Consider the following 24536-nt stretch of genomic DNA (forward strand, 5'->3'; position numbering starts at 1 on the left):
ATCAATCAGATGCCGTGGTTTGGGCATGCTCTTCTACATGCGTGGTGTGTTCAAACACCACACGGCTTCCACCATTAAGTGCACAAATTTGCAGGGGGATCCAGACAAATTTAAGATAAATAGCTTGGTGCTCCTTTAGCAGTTTTCTGTTTCAGCCAATCCCTGGTATCAGTTCTACCAGGTGCAGTGTTACTGCCAGTTTCCTGTCTGAGTTTGCAGGGTGGGAGTTGTGATCATGTTTGCATCAGAACAGCACAAGCCTAAACCAGCCACTGCTGCTTCTATCCAAAGGCGTAAAAAATTATCACTTTATTTTTCCTAATAAAATACTCTCAAAGTAATGTCAGAATATGTTTTATTACATTATCAAATTAATATTTGTAACAGTTGAAAGAGTGGAAATGGCTGATATCATGTTTACTTTCTTGCAGACATGGAGAGCTGCATGCAGTGCCCCGAGGACCAGTGGCCGAATGACAGGAAGGATGGATGCCTCCTGAAGGTCATTGTCTTCCTCTCAATCAGTGATAGCCTAGGTGTGACGTTGGCCACTGTGGCCCTTATCTTCTCTGTGGTTGCAGCTGGAGTGCTGGGAATCTTTATCAGACACCGGGACACCCCAATAGTGAAGGCCAATAACCGTGGTCTCAGCTACACACTCCTTGTCTCACTCATTTTGGCCTTTCTCTGCTCTCTCTTATTTATTGGGCAGCCTGCAACCTTCACCTGTCTGATCCAACAGGCTGCTTTTGGGATTATTTTTGCTGTTGCTGTGTCTTGTGTTTTATCAAAAACCATCACTGTGGTGATTGCCTTTAATGCCACCAGGCCTGGCAGCAAGTTGAGTCGATGGCTGGGGCCCCGGATGTCTGGCTCGGTTGTCCTCTTGTGCACACTGGGAGAAGTGGCAATCTGTGTCTCTTGGCTGCTCACCTCTCCACCTCACGCTGGCACTGACATGCACTCAGAGACTGGCAAGAAGATCCTGCTGTGTGACATCGGCTCTGTCACTGCCTTCTACACTGTGATTGGTTACATGGCCCTCTTGGCCTTTGCCAGCTTCACTGTGGCTTTCCTAGCCAGGAACCTCCCAGATAAATTCAACGAGGCCAAGTTCATTACCTTCAGCATGCTGGTGTTCTGCAGCGTCTGGGTCTCCTTCATACCGGCTTATGTCAGCACGAAGGGCAGGTACATGGTGGCCGTGGAGGTCTTCGCCATCTTGACTTCTAGCGCTGGACTGCTGGGATGCATATTCATTCCCAAATGTTACATCATTCTATTTATGCCAAATATTAACACCAGAGAACGTTTAACTTTATGTGGACATTCATAGTTTCAGACTGTGAGGTTTGTAAGTCACTATAATTATTTAAATTTAGCATTTTGTTTGTGGTGGTGGGGGCAGAAAATTGAGTCCAAAATTGTATAATTGGATCATCCTTTTTTTCAACCATTGGGCCATTTGCAGGAAAGCATTAAAAATGTTTAAAGTAAAAGGTGTTTTTTGAGGACACCCAATAGGGATGGGTTTGAATCCCTGCTGATACAGCTCAAAGAGTAGGCATGTTTGGTGGGTTGAAAAAGAATAGAAGACTGGAATGTACCTGAGCGGCTCAAGCGGTGATTCCATTTGTTTTATTGCTGTTTGAGTCTAGTTCTAGTTTCTCACTCTGGAGAGACCAGTCTTGCTGCGCCTCATCTAGAGTCTATAAATATACACATTGCGTTCTTGAGTAGCCTGTTCGAGGTGTCCTGGGTATTTGGAGGAGTTGCTTTTGAGGCAGTGAGTTTGTAAATGCAGCCTCACCCTTTTATTGCTTCAAGTAACTTCACCAGGATTTATGTGCAAAGAGCAGCATCTGAATGTGGTTCACGGCAGAGAAGACAATCTGGGAAGGGTTATTCATCCTGTAATGTGGTCTGTGTCCTGGGATGCAGTCATATGTTTATGTGACTGATTGTTCTAAAACATCACATTTTATTTGCAATGCTTGTGTTTAAGGGCAGAGTATGCGTTAATTAAATCATTCATTTTATTTTTGCTGTAATATTTTTTATTGAAATGTATATTTCTAGACCAGAATGACCTGTATGTGGTGAGTCTGAACAACTGTTTCATACAATGTATGCCAGCCATATTATATGACATGCTTGTAGCATACATTATCATCAGTAGTAGACAATAAAGAAAAATGATGGAAAACTTATTATTTGTGGTAATTGCTTAAAGGAGGGAATCAGAAATACTACTGGTGACATTTCCATTTGTGGTCAGAGGTTGCAGATAAAGATACCATTTAATCCTTCTGAGTAGTTGAAGCAGGCTTCCCCTTATATAACATGGAACCTAGTGGCACAATCCGTGCACTATCAGCCTATGTCACCATCATCGATGCTACACGTTTTCCAATGTCCTCTCTGATTTCCTGTTAAGCTTTAGTGACAGCTGCAATCCTAACTGTTCTACTTTGTTTTTGTTGTTCTGTCCATACTTCCTTCTGGATATGGTTTTTGTTTCTGTGGGCTCACACTGCTGTGTGTGTAGGAAGAAGTGAGGTGTCACATGAAGCAGACTGCTGACAGAAATCATTGCAATAGGTAGAATGGATCGCCCTTGTTGGTATCAATCTCTCAACCCTGTATCAATAAATAGGAGGCCAAGGGCCAGTTTTATCTTACTTTCACACAAACTCGATGCAGCAAAGCAACTTGCTGCGCTGAATGACAGGGGTCGCGCATGAAAGCACCATATCTATGAATACAGGGCCCGCTCCTGTTCTGTGCCTGCGTTGGTACACAATCTGCAGCATAGCACCAATGCAGGGGCCCATTCTATACTCGTTTGCAGGTTAGCCATGCCAATGTCCGAGTATGCACATCTTAGCTACAAATAGCGCAGGTGATAGCCGTCTCCTACAGTGAGACGAAATGCCTAAAATTGGATTGTGTGAAATGGCTGCACCTCACAGAGGGTGGCATAATGAGGAGTAACATCATTTTTTCTTCTCATTATTTCCTCTTTCTATGCCCATAAAAACAGAGGGAAATGCCTTTAGGGTTTGTTTTTGTGCAGTACAGCTGTAGCGCTATTTGTGCAGCGTTGTTTAAAAAAGCATTGCCTGTATTTTAAAGCGATAGTGGTCGCACTCGCCAGACACATTGTCCCAGCCATTGTTTGACTCTGAGCCCCAGCCTATCTCCACTTTCGCTTTTCACGGCCATTTTAGTTGTTGTTGTGCCGCAGAGCCCGTCCTCCACAGCCCGCCCCGCCTCCCAGCTAACCCTCCCTCGCCCCTCCCCTCCCACTATCCACATATGACAGATGCTTTCGCGTGCAGCGATCGCGCCCCATGTGGGCCGAAGGTGCGCCAAAGGTAAGCCCGTCTACGCCCGTCCGCGCCTGGACTGCGCCCAGCGCCAGACCCCCTGGCCCCCTCAATCCGCACTCCTCCCGCATTACGTATGACGCCGCCACCCTCCTAGACCTTACCCCGGACGCACACCTCATTGCTATGAAGCTGCCCCGGGACGTACCCACGGTCCCTTCGCTTGCCACTCCTGCAAATTCACCAGCATCAAGACCCATACCACATCCACTAACCCCAAACACAGCTCCGACTCTAACCACCTGAAGTGCATCCTGCTGAACACCCGCTCGGTCCACAGACACGCCATCGAACTCTGGGATCTACTTGACACTACATCACCGGACGTCGGCTTCCTTACTGAAACATGGATGAACGCATCATCAACACCCGACATCGCCATAGCCATCCCGGACAACTACAATATCATCCGAAAAGACCGCACCGCCCAAACAGGTGGAGGCATCGCCGTTGTCCATAAGAACACCATCCGAATCACGATCAGCGCCGACGTTCACCTTACTACCGCCGAACACCTCCACTTCCAGATCCACACCGACCCTAGGACCACACTCAGAGGCACCCTCATCTACAGGCCTCCAGGAACACGTAAACAATTCAGAGAGGACATCACTGACTTCATCAGTCCACATGCCCTCACCTCCGTGAACTACATTCTACTAGGAGACCTCAACTTCCACCTGGAAAAGAAAAACAACAGCAACACCACCACCCTTCCAGACAACCTGGCTAATCTCGGCCTCAAACAACTTGTTGACACGCCCACCCATATAGCCGGACATACGCTCAACCCAATCTTCACTTCCAGCAAACACATCTCCTTCGATCGCACCACAGCTCTCCATTGGACGAACCACAGTTGTGTTCACTTCAGCTACAAAACCACCTTGACCCACAACACCCCACAACCTATTCCCCGAAGAAAATGGAACAAAATCACCACCGACCAACTCCTCACATCGCTCAACCAAAACCAACCCGCCCTCTCATCGGACCCAAACCAAGCTGCCATCAAACTCAAACAATGGATCACTCACAGCGCTGACGAATTAGCACCCTTGAAAAACCATCACACCAAACAAGACAGCAAAAAGGCCCCCTGGTTCAATGATGACCTCAAGAAATCCAAGAAGCTATGCCGTACTCTCGAGAAAACTTGGAGAAAAAACCCAACCACCGACAACATGACCACCTGCAAGGCAGCCACCCGCAAACACCACCAGCTGATTCGATCCACCAAGAAATCAGCATTCAAGGATCGAATCGACAACAACGCCAATAACAGCAAGGAACTATTCAACATCGTCAAAGAATTCACCAACCCCACCACAGCCTCAAACGACATCACTCCCTCCCAAGACCTCTGCGATTCGTTATCCTCCTTCTTCTACAACAAAATTGCCGACATACATAACAGTTTCGAAAACAGTTCCAACGAACAATCCTCTCCACCCCCCTCAGAACCCAAACCGCCCTCTAACAATCTGAGCGCCTGGAACCCAATCACCACCGAAGACACCATCCGCCTAATGAATTCCATCCACTCTGGCTCGCCAACCGACCCATGTCCCCACCACATCTTCAACAAAGCAGACTCCATCATCGCACCCCATTTCCGTGATGTCATCAACTGCTCCTTCAACTGTGCTACCTTCCCAGAAAGCTGGAAACATGCCGAAGTCAGCGCCCTCCTGAGGAAACCCACAGCAAACCCCTCTGAACTCAAAAACTACCACCCCATATCCCTCCTCCCATTCCCGGCCAAAGTCATCGAGAAAGCCGTCAACAGCCAACTCGCCGCCTTCCTCGAATCCAACAACTCCCTCACAGTCCGGCTTCCGAGCCAAACATAGCACCGAAACCGCCCTCATTGCAGCAACAGACGACATCAGAACACTACTGGACAACGGAGAAACAGTGGCCCTCATTCTACTCAATCTTTCCGCCGTCTTTGACACTGTCTGTCACAGCACCCTCATACAACGCCTCAGCAGCATAGGCATAAAAGAAAAAGCCTTGGACTGGACCACCTCGTTTCTAGCTGGGAGAACTCAGAGAGTCCGACTTCCCCCTTTCAAATCAGAGGACACCGAAGTCATCTGCGGTGTACCACAAGGATCTTCCATCGCGCGTCACACAACCTTAACATCATCTCCTACAGCTGACACCCAGCTCATCCTTTCCCTCACCAAAGACCCCAACACCGCCAAAACCAATCTTCACGAAGGCATGAAAGAAGTAGCCGTATGGATGAAAAACAGCCGCCTAAAACTTAACTCAGACAAAACGGAAGTGCTCATCCTAGGATCATCCCCCTCTGCCTGGGACGACTCATGGTGGCCTTCGGATCTGGGCTCAGCACCCATACCCACAGACCACGCACGCAACCTTGGCTTCATCCTAGACTCCTCCCTCTCGATGACCAGACAAGTCAACGCCGTCTCATCCTCTTGCTTCAACGTACTTCGTATGCTCAAAAAAATCTTCCACTGGATCCCCGCCGAGACAAGAAAGACCGTCACCCACGCACTGGTTACGAATCAACTAGACTACGGAAACACCCTCTACGCCGGAATCACAGCCAAATTACAGAAAAAACTCCAACGCATCCAAAACGCATCAGCGAGACTCATTTTGGACATCCCTCGCCAAGATCACATTACCGGCCACCTGAAAAACCTCCACTGGCTTCCCGTCAACAAGAGAATAACATTCCGTCTCCTCACCCACGCACACAAGGCCCTCTACAAACTAGGGCCCGAAAGCCTCAACACTCGACTATCCTTCTACACACCCACCCACCAACTAAGATCCTCCAATCAAGGCCTCGCCGCAGTTCTACGTATCCAAAGATCCACCATGGGAGGTAGATCCTTCTCCTACTTGGCGGCCAAGACCTGGAACTCACTCCCCACTCACCTCCGCCTTACACAGAACCACATCTCCTTCAGAAAATAACTTAAAACCTGGCTATTCGACAAATAACGAACCCCTTCCCCAAGCGCCTTGAGACCCTCTGGGTGAGTAGTGCGCTATATAAATTCTTGAACTTGAACTTCGTGCACAAAAACAAATCTCCTTGTAATGCAGGCACCCTTGCATGTGGAGCTTGGGTGTCTGCGTTGTGACTAGGCTGCCGGAAGTGTGCCAGTGCGATGAGAGGATAGAAGGGTGGTATATCTTTGTAGATATGGTAAATGACAGCTTTCGCCCTGTCGTGCAATGCAGCACTGCAAGTTGCGTTGCTGCACTGCGTTGCATGAAAGGTTAGTAAACTTGGCCCCGTGTTTTGAACCAATAAGAAAGAAGAATTGACACATCCTTTCGCATGAACCAGTTTCCTGGCTGAGGTTTGATGGGCAGCTGCTGTGATATTGATGCAAGAAGTTTCTGAAGCAGGTGCTGTGGGTATTCACTGGAGATGGTGGAGCATCTTTTAATAGACTGTGTTGATAAACAGGTCCACTGGGGACGCGTCCAGTGCAATGTGCTTTGTTTATCGAGCTGAAGCAATAAACAGTGTTAGCAGCTATCAGAATATGTGGCTAAGGCTCTTACTCCACAGCAAATGATTAACATCTAACAGTGTAATGTGTTATCTATACAAAAGATTGTGTTTAGTGATTACAAAATTGTAATGCGTAAAATCAGAATTTTGAATTTAATGGACGTTTAGTTTGTCTAGTCAAAGTTTTTAATGTATTATAAACCTGAATACAGATTAAACACATTGGGGCAGATTTACAAGCCCTTGGCACCTCTTTTACGCTGCCGTTTTGTCACTTTTGTGACGCAGCAGCGGCACAACAGATGCGCCATGGTGCGGGGTATTTACAACAAAACACATCTGGGAGATGCATCACGTTGTAAAGCCCTGCGCCAGACGTAGGCGTTCCTGCGCAGGGGGAAAGCAGGGGGGGGCGTTCAGGCGCAGGAACGCCTCCTAAAAGTGGCTGAGTGAAATCTACAAGATTTCACTCAGTCACTTTTGGGCCCATGAAGCGACAAAACCCTGCGCCTGCTTGAAGCAGGCATAAGAATTGACGCAGCATTGTGAAGATAGGGCCCCCCAGAGCGATGCTGGAGCTGCGTCGAGCTTACGACGCAACTCCAGCAAAGCGCCGCCTTTACGGCACAGATGGGTCACGCATCTGTGCAGTTTTTGCCCCATGGTGCGCCGCATTGTAAATGCGGCGCATCCATGGTGGCGGAGGCATGGCGCACAACAACTGGCGCATCCCTGGGGATATGCAGGGATGCGCCACTTATTGTAAATCTGCCCCGTTGAATTGTCCAGTTTTCCAAGCAGGCCCGTATACTTTCAGGGGGCACGGCCCTCAGCTATGACCAAACATTAAAGATGCACTTTATACGTACATTATTTCCCAACTACTGGGTGTATACTAAATAACGTTCCCAAGAATATCATGATTAAAGAATACGGAGAACAGAATATTGAAAGGGAAATGTATAGGGAAGTAAAGATTTACTACTTTTAACTCCACTTCTACATACCCTGAAAATATATCTTTTGAGTAGTTGCAGATAGGTCGAGGAAAGTATAGAAATACTATACTTACCGGTCGATATTTTGGATTTAAAACGTATTCTTGATATTCTGTTCCATCCATGTTCTGGTTTTAATATCCATGTAAATGTAAATGTAAATGTAGTGTATTTTATATAGCGCACTTCTACCCGGAGGCCTCGTAGCGCTGTATTCATACCACTGTGGAACCCATCCTGGCTTTCCTGTGAAATGTCCACTCCTGGGCACCCCCAAGGTGCAGCCAGGCATCCACAGCGCTGCTGGGGCCGTTGTGGAGATTAAGCAAGCTATTGCCCAGAATCACAGAGTGGGACCCATGATTAGACTAGGCACCGAGGCGAGAATTATCAGGTCCGGGGAAATTGAGTCCAAGAGCCGCTGAGGCGGGAATTGAACCCCTGTCCCGGGCCAGACCTCTGCATCAGGGTCTGCTGCTCTAACCATTGAGCCACGCTTCTCCTCCATGTGACTCCATTTAAAGGAATGTGTGGATAATTTAAGGTACTTCTTAAAGCACATGCAATCAACTTTTCACAATCCATCTTTCATTCCTTTCAATTAGATAAGAATTAAAGTAGCGTTGGATAGCGTAGGGGTAAAAATTACTATTCCTACTCCAGAGAGTGCAACAGTAGGGAAAGCGTTGGATAGCGTAGAAGTTAAATATAACATACTTATAAATAATTTCTGTATTTAAAATAATTAATAATTTAATTTTGAAATAACTCTACATCATTTACAAATACCCATTAATAATGATTAAAAACATAATCACAATTGAATAATTAATTCATTAACAATATATACGAATAAATATTAATTAATAAATATTAGTTACCAAATATTAAATATTGAACAATAAAATATTTTTGTTTGGGGAGCTCTTTGCTGCAGGATATTTGCCCGCCGCCTCCCAGACCAGTGCTGCCATCAGTCTTTGCTCTTTGCGGCGGCCACCACTGTGATATCAAGGACCCTTGGGACTTCAAGTCCCGGCGCCACTTGCAGCGCGAACGCCACTGATGCGGCAAATAAGCGACACGAGGCGCACGCCGCTAATGCGGCAAACAAGCGCCAAGAGGCGCACAAAAGGATTCCAAAGCCCCCACCTCGCGTGACGTACGCGGGTGGCGCTGGGCAAAGTCCTGGGCCAAGGGTGGGTCCGTCCACGCCCGTCAGAGGCCGAGGAGGCCGGGCTGGGCCACCCCCCAGAGAGGTACTTCCTAAGTAAGCTGATTGAAGTATGTGGAGACACACAGCCATATCAGGTTCCTGGCCAACTACGACAGTAGACAGTATGCCTGAAAGAGCAGTTAGCATCGTCTCAACAGAGATTGAACTAACGGAGAGGAGATTATCCTTGGTATTATCTGTACCCCAACCCACCCTGCTGGAAGGAGAAGAGTGAGGGGAACTTTTGTGACCTTCCTTTGACACCTAACGTAAAAGTCAGAACTGCCAGTCACTCACAAACACAGTCAGACGGTCCTGAGTTGGCGATCACTGAGGGTAATGAGATCAATGTGGACTCTACGGACTGTCAATCCCCGACTCATGTCAAAGACACTGCCGGAAATGCTGTTTCAGACCCCAAAATAACAGGGGCTAAAAGGAAAAGAATTGCGGCGAAACCTATCAGCACCAAGAGAAAACAGCCATCTCGCTCTAAAACTCAATCTACATACCCAAACCGAGCACACAATAGCTCCAACTACACGTATTAGGCTTGGTGACATTTCAATTGACACTTTAGTGGGCTCGGTTTATGAACGTATGAAAAACTTGGTTGAAAAAACTTTTAATACTCTTTTGAAAACGTTTAGACTGGCTTGAGAATTTGATAAAGAAACCTGACACACATAGAGTTATGTCTAATGCTAGAGGTAAAATTGGGAGGGCTCAGCCCACAAAGTCGCAGAGAACAGTAAACTAAAATACGCCTCAGCAGATTGTTGACTCCATGCCTCCTCTTTATAATAACGCCTGCGTATCATGTGGCAATCATAAAATCAGCTCACTGCCCAATTCAACCCCAAGTGAGATCCCTTTAACATGTACAGTGTCTAGTAATAGCAATAGTTTGCCTTGTAACTTCGTGTCAGCCAACTCCATAATCCTGGACCCTACACCATCAAATATTCCAAACATTTCAAGAGTCACCTCTATCTCAGATAATTGTGACAATAAGCCGGCCACAGATGTTCTTAATTTACCACCTGAAGCTTGTCCTTATGTTTTAGTCTTAGCAGGCGTCCCTCCCCTAAAGGAAAACCAAACCGAGCCTTGGGAGCAACTCCGGAATAAGAGTGCTGACTGGCTAGCTAAACATAAAGGCATAAGGATGGCAAATGTCAATGAGATACTAATGGTGCACAGGGTGGGTTGGGTTGGAGCCTCTCAAAAGAATATTAAGGGGATTTCATTGTTGTTATTTTAGACGCCCACGGTTATTGTTAGCACAAGTATTAAATAATAATTCTCCAACCCTCATTTGGTCATTGCCTGGATTTACATAACTTTGCCATTCCTACACACACCTTGCATAACCGGTTCTCCATCTTGTCTAGCCTAGAGAGCTTAGACTGACTATCGACAAGCTCATCATCTGTTGCACCTGTGACTAACGGACTTTCAACAGACCCTTCTATTGTTATTGGCCCTGAACTATCCGATTTAAATTTAGATGTGCTTAGTTGGAATGTTGCAGGACTAGCCTCCAAGCTACATGCTACAGAGTGGGTTGATTTAGTCCAAAAATATGACATTTTAATGTTTCAAGAAACATGGTGCACAAAGGAATTATTTTTAGAAAGTTTTTGTGTAATAATAGTATTGTATCTAGTCCTAAATCAGGTTGTCCATCGGGCGGTCTTTCGACTTGGATAAATATCTCAGCAGGGGGAGTATAAAACCTCTTATGACAAATAATGATAACTTTCAAGCAATGATCTATACACGGGGGGCCTCGGTTTGTTTTATTAATTTTTATAATAATGACTTTACAACACTACCAAACAGAAATTTTATAACTTTGTTTGAGTTTATCGCTAACTTACGAAATCAGAATGTGTATGATAAACTGGTTGGAATTTGTTTAGGCGGTGATTTTAATGCAAGACTTCCCAGTGACACTGGCCTAACTGCCATCTCCTCGGTTACGGAGCCTTTTGTGTAAAAGAGGGGCGGAATTAGTGGATCACTTATCCATCTGTAATCTAAGTAATGTAATGGAAAGAGCTGACGTACATCAAAATAAGAACTGCTTAATACCTACCTACAAGGGTCGTGGCTGCTCTTATACAATTGATTTTGTTTTTATATCGGCCGCATTGAAGAACCTCTTAGTAAAGCTAGAGGTTTTTTGTACCACACTGGGTGACCACAATCCAATCTCAACAACCATTAGATTTTCCCCTAATCCCAGCCTGCGAAAGAACCTGGGGAAAAAACCTAGTGGCATCTACTGATAAACTAAGAGTGATTTGGAAGGGCATAGACAATAAAGCTTTATTTGCCAACATGATAAAAGTGTACCTACTGCTTACCGGAACTTGTTTGTCATGCAGTGCTTTTGATGCAAAGATCATTGTGGCGTTCAGCAGATTATGCGTCGGCAAAAACACATGATCTCAATACCAGCCTTAAACCCCAGCAAGAAACACAAATGGTTCAATGGCACCTGCTCGCCGGCAAATAGAGAACTGCCTGCAGCATTAGCGGCCTCACCCAGGGACACTATCCTTGTCAGATCGTTACGATCTTGCTACAAGAAAGTGACTAGGTTGCGAACAGGAGAGATTTAAAAAGAACGTTGGGATAATCTTGCATGTGCTGCTACACTTAATGACGGAAATGGATTTTGGGCAGCAGCTAAAGCCGTGAGATCTATGGGCCTAACTATCACTCCCATAAGTTGTAACATAACAAGTGAATCTTGGGAGGCGCATTTTGCTAGGATCTACACAGCACCGTCAGTGACCTCGAGTATCAGCATTAGCCCTCCTGTCATTAGGGTATTTATATCAGTCACAGAAGTTGAGGATGCCATACACCAAAGCATAGGGAACAAAGCCCCAGGACCAGACGGGCTTTCCATCAACCTTATTAAACACGAACCGTATGTTTGGGCACCTCTTTTATGTAATGTTTTTAATAACTTGAGTAACACAGCAATTCCGAGCACTTGGTCCACTAGTATCATCGTGCCCATTTTTAAAAAAGGAGATCGATCTAATCCTAGTTGTTACTGACCAATCTCTTTGATAGATAACACCTTAAAAATTTAGGCAGGGTCATTTTCAACAAAATTAGGATCTGGGCCGTAAAGGACCATATTTTAAATCAGTGTCAGTTTCAGAAGTAAACTGGGAACAATTGAACAGTGTTTCAATTTAAATCTTATTATTGGTAAATAAACGACAGCACAAAAGTCACCTATTCATTTGGGTTTTATGGACCTCACATCAGCGTTTGATTTTGTCAACAGGTCGCGCTTGTGGTCGGTCCTTTTAAGCTATGGGTTGGACGAGGCTTTGGTTTATTTTTTGGCACATTTGACAGGGACTTGAAGGCGCAGGTGAGGATTAGTAACAATGGGGAGGTCTCAGGGGACATTGTCATTGGCAGAGGGGTCAGACAGGGATGTGTTCTCGCTCCTCTACGTTCTATTCTTTATATAAATTAATTACATAACACCCTGTCAAAATTGACCAATGACGTTCCAAAAATGAATGGTAACATACTCCCCACACTTCTATATGCAGACAATGTGGTCCTTATGGGCCGCACCCCCAATGCACAGCATACTTTAGTCAAGGTCTTGTGTACTTTATGGCTGATTTGCAGCTCTGTACCAATTTTAAGAAATCATATATAATGACTTGCGGTCCGAAAAAACACTGCATTAATTCAATAACCTCTGGCAGCAAATCCCTACGACGCACTCGCATTTTCCCTTATTTGGGCCTAGTTTCTGAGACAGGATCCTGGCAAGCTCACGCTGCCCATAATAGAAGTAAATTTTTAAAAGCGACTAATTCTATCATGAGTCTTCGGCAGCCAAAGCAGGCAGAGGTGGTTTCACCTTTTATAAAGATTTATAAATTGCAGTGCATTCAGACGGCCACATATGGTCGGATGTCTGGGGATTGACAAATTGCAGCGGGATCCAAAGGGAAGAAAACAGATTTTGTAGAAAAATCTTGGGGGCTCAAATTTCTTCACCGACCTATGTGTGTCATAGAGAATTACATTTGTGTTACTTAGAAGATTTTATTAGATTGTGCCCTGCTATATTTTGGTTAAAAATATGGCAGAACCCAGCAGCAATTTTAACAAGAGAGATTATTGTAGACTGCCTGAAGTGCGATAAGGGTGGTTCTATACCTTGGCTCTCCGCTGTCAGAAAAAGTTTAACCAGCATGAACCTCGAACATATTTTTCTACATCCTTTAGCACTAGAGGGCATGAATAAAAGAGCACTCATGGGGGTACTGTATGAATCGTACGACAATAAAAGATACACCATTGAGAGCCTCAAACCATCCGTTGCCAGGTATATGCCCCTCCAGGAGGCATCAAGCTCTCAACACCATATGCTACCTAAATATCTCTCGAAGAGCATAGGGCGATGAAAGAGGAGCCTACTTTTCCGCCTCAGGGATGGCACTATAAAATATTCACTTTATTCAGGTCGCTCCCCGCATCGCACAGCTCCTCCTGTGTGTGAGTGTCTTCCCCCCATCGCTGCTGCTCATTCCGTGAGTTCGATCCTGCTGTTGTATATTTGTGCATTCTCTAGTTCTGTGCCCCAGTGATTGTGGTCCACTGTTCACACTGCCTTGGTGATTTTTTCCCTTGTTTTGCCCTTGGCCCTCGTCTCCCCCCAGCCCCCTTTTTTTCCTCTGTACCCTGCTGCCCGCTCCCGCCGCTGCTCCCATATGGCCACGCCCCCTCGCCTTCCATTCGCCACCTCGCTCACGCCTACCAGCTGCTCCTCCCTCCCCCCCAGCCTTAAATGCCATCTGCTACGCGCCAGAGGAAAGCCCTTCTGTGCTTGTCCGTGCCTGGACCGCACCCAGTGCCAGAACCCCTGGACACCGCGAACACCACGACACCAGAATCCACTACGAAGCCAGCACCCTCCACGCACTCAATGCTGGCCGAAACCACACCTGCTTCCAGGCCACCCCGAAACTGACCCACGGACCCTTCTCCTGCCGCACCTGCAGCTTCACCTGCAACAGAACCACCAAACCTCCAAGGACAGGACCTAACCACCTCCGCTGCATACTCCTCAACACCCGCTCTGAACGGAAACACGTCATCGAGCTTTGGGATCTGCTCGACACCTCCGCCCTAGACGTGGCCTTCCTGATCGAGACCTGGTGGAACGACTCCTTGGCCACTGACATCGCAATAGCCATCCCGGACGGCTATAAGATCACCCACAGGGATCGCACCAACGGAACGGGAGAAGGAATAGCCATCGTCCACAAACCCACTCTCAAGGTCACCACCCACGCAGATGACACCTTCAACACCGCCGAACACCTGCACTTCCGGATCCACACCAACCCCAATACCACCCTCAGAGGAACACTCATCTACAGACCCCCCGGACTCCGGGCTCAGTTAAGCGACTCCATTGCCGACCTCGCTAGCACCCACGCACTTGCCTCCACGGACTACATCTTCCTCGGGGACCTGAACCTCCACCTAGAGAACAACAACGACGCCAACTCCGCCACCCTGATCGACAACTTCACCAAACTCGGCCTCAGACAACTAGTCACCGCACCCACCCACACCGCCGGCCACACTCTGGACCCCATCTTCTTCACAGGCACCCATGTCGCCTTCGACCACACCATCGAACTCCACTAGACCGACCACCGCCGCATCCATTTCACCTTCAAGAAACCAACCACGCACGACCACACCTAACAGCTGCCTCGCTGCTGCTGGAGCAAAGTCACCGAAGACCGACTGACCACCAACCTTGCCCAAAACCCACCCACCGACCCCATCAACCCAGACACCGCAGCCCGCAACCTCAGACTGTGGATCTACGACTGCGCCAACACCCTCGCCCTGCTCAAGAAACCCTCCAACAACCACGCCAGCAAGAGAGCTACCTGGTTCACCGACGAGCTCCAGACCTCCAAACGTGCATGCCAGAAACTGGAAAAAATATGGCTCCACAAACGCACACCAGACAACAACGCAGCCCACAAGGACACCATACGCAGACACCACCACCTCATCAGATTAGCCAAGAGATCATCCTTCAAACACCGCTTGGATCACAACGCTCACAACAGCAAAGAGCTCTTCAGCATCGTAAAAAAACTCTCCAACCCCAGCGCCAATGCCAACTAAATCTCGCCCTCACAGGAACTGTGCGACTCACTTGCCATCTACTTCCACCGCAAGATCGCTGACATCCACGACAGCCTCAACACAATGACTGCCTCGACTACGCCAGACTCCACCTCCCCTGTGAACACCACCAGAGCCATCAGACTGACCTCCTGGTCCAAAGTCAACAACGACGAGACACGCAATGTGATGAACTCCATCCACTCAGGATCTCCGTCAGACCTGTGCCCACACCACATATTCAACAAAAGCAGACGTAGCCATCGCACCCCAACTACGGAAGGTCATCAACATCTCCTTCAAAACAGAGACATTCCTGGAAAGCTGGAAGCATGCCGAAATCAACGCCCTCCTCAAGAAGTCCAAAGCGGACCCCATGGACCTCAAGAACTTCCGGCCCATCGCCCTGCTCCCGTTCCCAAGCGATACAAAAGGGGATGATGGACGGAGCGTTTGAGCAAATCAAACACTCACCCCCAGTCAACTGATCTGGGTTTAATCCATCACCATTCTTTAACTCACTCTGCCACCCCAGTTCAGACATGGCCATATGCAAATCAGTCTGACCCTGTGTCTCATGGGAACAGTCCAGCCCGAACTGCCAAGCCATGTCTTCCCTAGACAAGAAACAAGCATCATGGGACCGGTTTCTGGCAATGCAGCCGTCATCAGCCAGGCTAGCTTGAATCCAGTGGCAAAGTGAGCAAGGGACTCACGTCTGAGCATACCCTGCCAACTTAGGTGAACAAAGCAATACAAAAGGGGATGATGGACGGAGCGTTTGAGCAAATCAAACACTCAACCCCAGTCAACTGATCTGGGTTTAATCCATCCCCATTCGTTAGCTCACTCTGCCACCCCAGTTCAGACATGGCCATTTGCAAATCAGTCTGACCCTGTGCCTCATGGGAACAGTCCAGCCCAAACTGCCAAGCCATGTCTTCCCTGGACTGGAAACAAGCATCCTGGGACCAGTTTCTGGCTTTGCAGATGTCATCAGCCAGGCTAGCTTGAATCCAGTGGCAAAGTGAGAAAGGGACTCACGTCTGAGCATACCTTGCCAACTTAAGGCGAACTAAGCGATACAAAAGGGGATGATGGACGGAGCTTTTGAGCAAATCAAACACTCACCCCAGTCAACTGATCTGGGTTTAATCCAACACCATTCTTTAGCTCACTCTGCCACCCCAGTTCAGACATGGCCATATGCAAATCAGTTTGACCCTGTGCCTCATGGGAACAGTCCAGCCTGAACTGCCAAGCCATGTCTTCCCTGGACCAGAAACAAGCATCCTGGGACCGGTTTGTGGCATTGCAGCCGTCATCAGCCAGTCTAGCTTGAATCCAGTGGCAAAGTGAGCAAGGGACTCACGTCTGAGCATACCCTGCCAACTTAAGGCAAACTAAGCGATACAAAAGGGGATGATGGACGGAGCGTTTGAGCAAATCAAAAACTCACCCCAGTCAACTGATCTGGGTTTAATCCATCACCATTCTTTAGCTCACTCTGCCACCCCAGTTCAGACATGGCCATATGCAAATCAGTCTGACACTGTGCCTCATGGGAACAGTCCAGCCCGAACTGCCAAGTCATGTCTCGCCATACGTTGGCAGCGTAATCTAAGACGTGAGTCCCTTGCTCAGGTTGCCACTGGATTCAAGCAAGCCTAGCTGATGATGTCTGAAATGCCAGAACCGGTCCTAGGAAGCTTGTTTCCAGTCCAAGGAAGACATGGCTTGGCAGTTGAGGCTGGACTGTTCCCATGAGGCACAGGGTCAGACTGATTTGCATATGGACTAAAGTGGACTAAAGAACGGTGATGGATCAAACCCTGAACTGTTGACTGGGTGTGAGTGTTTGATTGGCTTGGTGTCATGAAGCGTACTAGCAACACACCCTTGCCTTGTGTACTTATTTAAGGTTCCAGAGAGACCCCTTATATCTGGAGTGTCTCAAGACTTTCTTTGTCCAGAAAAAAAACACCCCTGTCCCGTGCAACCAGCACTCCAGTTAGGCATGTAATGATGTGTGTTATGTTTAGACTTATGCTTATACTTGTAAATTTGCCCCACTTGCTGTGAACCACATGTGAACCACATATAACATGTATTTCACGTTGCAGAATTAGTAATGTTGGTCAAAAGGAACGACCTTTGGTCAATTTGAGCATTGCAGGACAAAAGCGGCAAAATCGGAACACAGACAAAAAGTGACACGTTTAAATTTGCATGCGCGTCTATCAGGGAAAGCCCTCAAGCTGTGTGAAGTCAACACAACGTAAGGGCAATGGCGACACATACGTCTTCTGGAAACATCCTGGGGTGTGGCAGGGCTATAAAAGCCACACCCAGGAATCCAGAAGGTGCTTAGTCTTCAGCATCCAGCCTCGGGAGAGCATCGCGTCTGAAGTCTTCCGCTCGAGCAAGATTCCAGGGCTGCATCTCCGGTCTTCGGTGACTCATCTGCAAACCTGCCCAGCTTGTCTACAAAAAAGCTAAATACTAATTAATGATTTTCAAGGAAAAGACAGGCGCCCAACGCTAGCGAAGATTACTTCTTGGACTTATAATTCCAGAAAGAAAAAACGAACTTGGATAATTTTGGGACTTGTTTCTTTAGGCAAAAAGCAGACATTGTTTAAGTGCTAAAAGAAAGGTCATGATGTTTTAATATGTTTTCGTGAGGAAATCTTAGACATGTTGTTTTAGGATTTGTATTTGAGAAATCTTTTAAAGAGAGAAGTCGAGTGAAACAACTACAGGGGAATTTGATGTGAGTATATTTTAGGTGAGAGTTGATTTCTGTGTGAAACCATACATAAGGAGAGTGCAAATTATTTCTTCTGTTGATTGCAGACCTACTTACAAGCAAGGTATAAGTTCAAGGGCGGACAGTTCAACTACCTTTGGACATCTCTACAAAAGACATCACCTCAAGACGACTTCCAGGACGCGAAGCCAAGTTTAGTAGTTCGCAGGTAGGAGTTTATAATTTGATGCCAAAACTAAATAAAAGACAAGGTTAAGAAAGGTTAAAAGGGATAAGGTCTAAGGATTTTCTTGTTGCTTCGCAGGTCGACTACAAGAACCAAATAGCGTCTCTCCCTAATTTCTACCCATCACCCTAGTGTACAGAAAGAGACCACAGGTTGTAAGGTAGGGTTCTGGGAGTTTGGTCCATAGCGTCTCTGCAAAATTTATCAAAGCACCTTACAGGTAAGAGATCAAGAGGTCACAGGTAAGAGTGCTTTGATCAATCTGACAGAAGACTAAGCACTCGGAAAAAGTTTTGCCTAGACGCCATGGACGAAACTTCGCAGGGGGCGTGGCTTGGGCGCCGATGGCGATGGTCGCCTGAGAGCTCGGCTCCGGGACTGAGCCCGGGATTATCCTGTAAATCGGAGGCCGTGGGGCACCCTAACCCCCGCAAACTGTTGATCGGCCCGACGGGGACCTGCCGGGGCACCTGGCGCAGTCCGATCGTGTGGTGACCCGACGGAAAATCGAAGTTTGTGGAACCGCGGAGTGCGACCCAACATGGCGCCCGGACTTCATTGTCCCCTTGGCCGGGACCATTAGACTGGAGGAACATCACTAGCAGCGGCGCACCCTCCACCTTTCCGTCTCCCTGTGATATGAAGGTCTGGATGTCGGTCTGATTGGACTCTGGCAACGGGGATCGCGCCTAGATGGTCGGATGCCCTCACTATAGTGGATCTCGGCACGCGGACGCCTGGAGGCCCTGACCGTGGCGCCTACTTCCTAAACCGCACTTGGCTGCATCTCCCTGACCGACCCACTCCCATGGGAGGCACAACCCCTTGGCGCCACAAAGTATCCGGTGGAGTTGGTGACCCTCATACCGGGTCCTCATCAGCCAAACGGGCCTGCCCGACCTGGCGCCGATTGTCTCCGCCTCCTCGTCGGTGCCCTCAGACGACGTGGTGGTGGCGCGAGCCGAAGCTGAGAAGGTCCAACAGGCCCTGGAGACGGGGATCACCGGCACTCGACCCGAAGACCAACAACCGGGAGAGACATAGCCGACGCCCGCACTCGGTGGCGCCTGTCCCTGGATCCACACTGTGTGCCTCCGGCGACATGGGGAAACCAAGTGGAGCCAAGGGGACTACCCCAGCCGCCTCAGACTCGGAGGCCCCGGACAAAGAGGAACGTGGAGACCCGGAGAGTTCTGGTGGCGCACCAATGCAGCAGCAATTTGACCGCGTCCTGGAGGCGATTGCAACCACACGCTCGGCCCTCCAGCAGGACATTGCCCAGGTGGCGACGAGCCTCCTTAGAGCGGATCACGGCAAGTTTTCGGATAGGGTCAAGGAAGTGGAGAGCTCGGTGAAAACCTTGGAGCCGGCGCAGCAAACCTTGGCCGCGACTGTAAAGGATGCCCTGTCCCGGATTACTGCCCTGGAACAGCGAGCGGAGGATGCGGAAGGCCGTAACAGGCGGAACAACATTGTGGTGGGCCTGCCGGAGAAGATTGAGGATGGAGACATGGCGGCATACTTGGAAGCCTGGCTCCGAGACACGGTGGCCCCGGAGGGTCTATCCTCCTTCTACACCCTGGAGCGAGCTCATAGAGTCCCAGCGAGGCCACCACAACAGGGACGTGCCCCGCGATCGGTGGTGGCACGGTTATTGCACTTTCGGGACAGAGACCTCATCCTCAATGCCGCCAGACATAATGGCCCATTCAAAGTGGCGAATAGCCAGGTGAACATCTTCCCGGATTACACCTATGAAACCCAACGCAGGCGGTTTTCATTCTTGGCGGTCAAGCGCGAGCTCCGGAGCGAGGGCATCCAATACTCGCTCCTATTTCCTGCAAGGCTCCGCATAATTGTCGATGACAAGACTCAATTCTTTGATACCCCGGAGGATGTCTGTAACTGGCTTGAACTCTATAGAGCCGGGAAAGATGGCTTTAGCTCCTCATCTCAGCTGGCGACGGAGCCGGAGCAGAGACGGCGGTCCAAGAGGATTCGGAGTCGCCGTGGCCGGTCGGGCGGCCCCTCAACTGCGGAGACATCGACGGAGCGGAAGGGAGTGCTGGAGGTGTTATCTGGCGCTATCTGGCTCACGAGACAGTGCCATTGCAGAGGAAGCGGACCCTAGTGACGAGGGGGTACCGACGGACTCCGAGGAATCGGTGACTGATAGCGTCCACACGCCGGTGATCACACCGAAATCGGTGGAGGACCTTCTGGATGGACAGGGTTAACGGGGTGAGCTACATCCATTTGGGTGGGGGCCCGAAACGGGGGTGGCGGGAGCCGACGAATGATGCTGACTCCCGGGGAAGGGGGGGGGTGGGGTGCCTTGCTTTTGCCCCGAGGGTTTCTGGTACTGTTTTGGGCTTGCTTTAGTCCTGGTAGCCAGGGCATCGAGGGCCCACTGCCAACGCCCGGCCCGCACCTGGCCCTTAAGGCCTTCCTACGGTGGCGACCGCAGGATTAGTCGGGGACAGGGGGTTTTTGCAGGGTATGGTTTGGATGGGAACTAGATGGTGCTATTTGGGTACTGTTCTGGGGAGGGTGGATGGGGGTTTGGTTCGAATTGGGGTTGTTAAGTTTTGGTTGGGGAAAATGGCCGCCGTCAGTGCTGGGTTGATTGATGCTCTTTCCTTGTTGGGACCCGGATGGGGAGACTTTGCACGAACAATATGGGACAATGGCTGATGTTGCTAATGTGAAATGCATTACTTGGAATGTGCGGGGGCTCCACACCATGTCTAGGTGTCACAAAGTCCACACTTATTTAGTGCGTAGAGGGGTACAAATGGCGCTGCTGCAGGAGACCCATCTGAACAAGGCGGAAGGGGCGGCGCTACAGCGTAGGTGGAGGGGGCAGGTCTTTTGCACTTCGTACTCCGCGTATGCCAGGGGGGCGCTAATTTGGATTAGAGCTGGGGTTCCCTTCCAGGTCACGAAAACAGTGATAGATCCAGAGGGGCGTTATGTGGCCATTTCGGGCACTTTGGGAGGTAGGGACCTAAACGTTTGCTGTGTGTACGCACCCAATATAGACCAGATTGCCTTCCTTTCCAGGTTATCGGGCTCGTTGGCCCACTTCTTCTCCGGGCCCCTCCTGCTCGGTGGAGATTTCAACTCAGTAGTGGATGTGGAAACTGATCGCTCGCATCCGCCCCTCCCTGACTCTCCGGTTCGCCGGGTGGCTAAAGGTCGTAGGGACTGGCAGACACACTGGGGTCTGACGGATATTTGGAGGGCACAACACCCCGCAACTAGAGACTATTCCTACTTCTCGGGCCTACATGAGTTACACGTTAGACTGGACGGATTTCTCGGCTCGGCTGAACTGGTTTCAGCGGCGGTCCGGTCTGAATATTTGACCAGGACCATCTCAGATCATAACCCCCTCCTGCTGGACCTTCGTTGGTTTCCTGGGGTGCCTGCGGTGCCCACCCGGAAGTTACGTCCCGAGATCCTGAAGGACAGCGTTTTCAAAGCGGACCTAGGAGATAAGATCTCGGAATACTTCGCGTCCAACGGGGGCACAGCGAGCTCGAGAGCGCTAGAATGGGACGCTTTTAAGGTGGTGGTGAGGGGATACTGTATTTCCAAGAAGGTCGGCATGAGGCGAATTATCCTTGCCGACTTAGATACAGCTGATCGGAAACTCCGCGAGTTGGAACTCCGCCGCCCCGGGCGCCCTGAATTACAGGAACGCACGGCGGAGGCGAAGGAGGCGATAGCGGCGGAAGTCGAACGGCTGCGCTGTTTCGACTACAAAGCCTACACGGTTAGGTCCCTCGCAGAGGGGGATAGCTTGAGCGCGTTGCTGGCATGGCTAGCCAACCCTACGCGCCAGTCCTCACTGACGACGTCTATGCGCACGGCGGATGGGACCGTGGTACACACTCAGCCTGAGATTCTGAGCTGCTACCTGCACTATTACGAACGTTTATACCGCAGTCGCTCTGTCAGAGACCCTGACCGGCTTGATAATTATCTACGGCCCCTGGAGCTCCAAACAGTGGAGCAGGACGTGGCGAAGGCCCTGGGGTCTGACATAGAACTGGGAGAGATCCGCAGCGCCATTAAAAAGATGGCGAGGAATAAGACCCCGGGCCTGGATGGCCTTCCTGTGGAATTTTATGCAGCTTATGCTGATCTCCTAGCCCCTAGGTTATTAATAGTATATAGAGAGGCGAAGAGGCTGGGTCGGCTCCCAGGTTCGATGTGCGAGGCCTTAGTGGTTCCCCTCCTCAAGCCGGGAAGGGACTCGTCCGATCCGGGGTCTTACCGTCCCTTGTCAATGCTGACGGTTGACTATAAAATACTGAGCAGCATCTTGGCTTCGAGGCTGCTGGGTCACATGAGCTCCCTGGTACATGAAGACCAGGCTGGATTCATCCCCAGGCGAAACACGACCATGAACATCCGCAGGTTGTTCCGCTTGCTGGGAGAACCGCTCGTGGATGCCCCATGCCCGGTAGTCCTATCGGTAGACTTAGAGAAGGCTTTTGACAGCCTGGAATGGGACTACCTGAGCACTGTGTTACGGAGGTTCGGGTTTCATCAGATGGACCACGGTCCTGTATGCCTCTGCGTCGGCCAGGGTTCGGGCGGGCCCGCTGATTTCCTCACAATACCCGGTGGAGAGAGGCACGAGACAGGGTTGTTCGTTATCCCCGCTTCTCTTTGCGCTGGCGGTGGAGCCACTCGCGCTGCACCTCCGATCGGGAGCCCATTATAACGGCTTGTGGACACCTTCGGGCCAAAACTACATTTCGCTGTATGCCGATGACCTGCTGCTCTTCCTTGAGGACCCGGTTGCTGCCCTGCATGGAGCTGCGACGGCGCTCACGACGTTTGGGGAGGTCTCGGGCCTCCGTGTGAACTGGGCTAAGACCTGTCTTTTCCCGGTTCGCAAAGGCACCCCTAGCCCTGCTCTCAGTAGAGAGATTAGATGGGAACCTGACTGCTTTAAGTACCTGGGGGTGTACGTCTACCATGAACCATCTGACCTCCTGGATGGGAACATCGCACGCGGCACTCGAGCACTACGGGGCAGTATGGACTTCTGGGCTACACTACCGCTCTCGGTGGCAGGGCGGATCGCTTTGCTCAAAATGGTGGCGCTTCCCCGGTTGCTATATTATTTCCGGGCGTTACCGATCTGGGTCCCACCGGCCACGTTTAGACTATTACGATCAATGATAGTCGGATTCCTCTGGGGCTCGGGCCGCTGAAGGGTGGCCCTCAGGACCCTGATGAGGCCGAAAGCCGAGGGTGGGCTTGCGGTGCCGGACTTTGAAAAGTACTACTTAGCGGCGCAGCTCCAGACCCTCACCCAGGAGATCGCCCGGGAATTCCGGGGCCCAGAAGACAGGAGAGGTACGGGTATGGCCAGGCATGTTCTCTCCTTCATAGCGCTGCGACAACGTTTGGCCTTACAGGACTTGTCGCTAGAGGAGAAGACCATTCGCCTGTGTTGGAACCGAGCTCACGCCCGAGGCCACCTGCGTATACCGTATGCGCCCGAAATGCCTTTGGGGATGCTGACGGCCTTGCCCCATGGCGGTGATTGGTCACGGTTGGCAAACTGGGAGGACGCAGGCTTACAATTGGTAGGTGACCTCTACGAGGACGGGGCGCTCTTGCCCTTTCAGGAGATCATTGATCGTTTTGAGGTTCCTCGCGGCGACTTTCTATTGCACTCGGCCCTGGTCCGAGCGATCCAGGCGCACTGGAAATGCGGGCAGGAGGAACCCCCTATATCTCCGGTGTGCCAATACGTCATGATGTCTGCGGGTACGGTGAAGGCGGTCACTTGCCTCTACGGTAGACTGATCAATGAGGGGCTGGCCCCCCTCACTACTTTGAGAACCCGTTGGGAGGAGGACATAGGCAAGGAGATCCCGGAGACGACCTGGTCCCAACTGGTGCGGCGAGCCTGGAAGGGCACGCGCCACACCCGCTTTCAATTGGTCCACTACTACGTACTCCATAGGGCATATCTGACCCCGGCGAAAATCCAACGATATTTTGCTACGGGCTCGGCGGACTGCCCCAGATGCCCGGCGCCGGAGGCAGACCTTCTCCACATGTTGTGGTCCTGCCTGGGATTGTCCTCCTACTGGATGGAAGTGGGGAAGACCCGGGAGGAGGTGACAGGGAGATCCTTATCGGTTGATGCGGCAGTGGGACTCCTACACTGGTTTCCACATACCCCCAAAAACA

At 49.8% G+C, this 24536-nt stretch overlaps 1 protein-coding gene across 1 annotated transcript; it reads left to right on the forward strand.

Annotated features, from left to right (window-relative positions):
• Positions 1-433: 433 nt before the first annotated feature.
• Positions 434-1336, forward strand: LOC147725740 (vomeronasal type-2 receptor 26-like). Its single transcript, XM_086964486.1, has one exon. The coding sequence runs from the start codon at positions 434-436 to the stop codon at positions 1334-1336; it is 903 nt and encodes a 300-aa protein (XP_086820612.1).
• The last annotated feature ends 23200 nt before the right edge of the window (positions 1337-24536 follow it).

The sequence above is a fragment of the Lissotriton vulgaris genome, chromosome 3_2 (genome assembly GCF_964263255.1).
Source record: "Lissotriton vulgaris chromosome 3_2, aLisVul1.2, whole genome shotgun sequence".
In the NCBI taxonomy this organism is placed as follows: domain Eukaryota; kingdom Metazoa; phylum Chordata; class Amphibia; order Caudata; family Salamandridae; genus Lissotriton; species Lissotriton vulgaris.

What these genes read in the sequence shown, in the direction of transcription:
- LOC147725740 (XM_086964486.1), top strand. Translation starts at nt 434, where the DNA reads ATGGAGAGCTGCATGCAGTGCCCCGAGGACCAGTGGCCGAATGACAGG.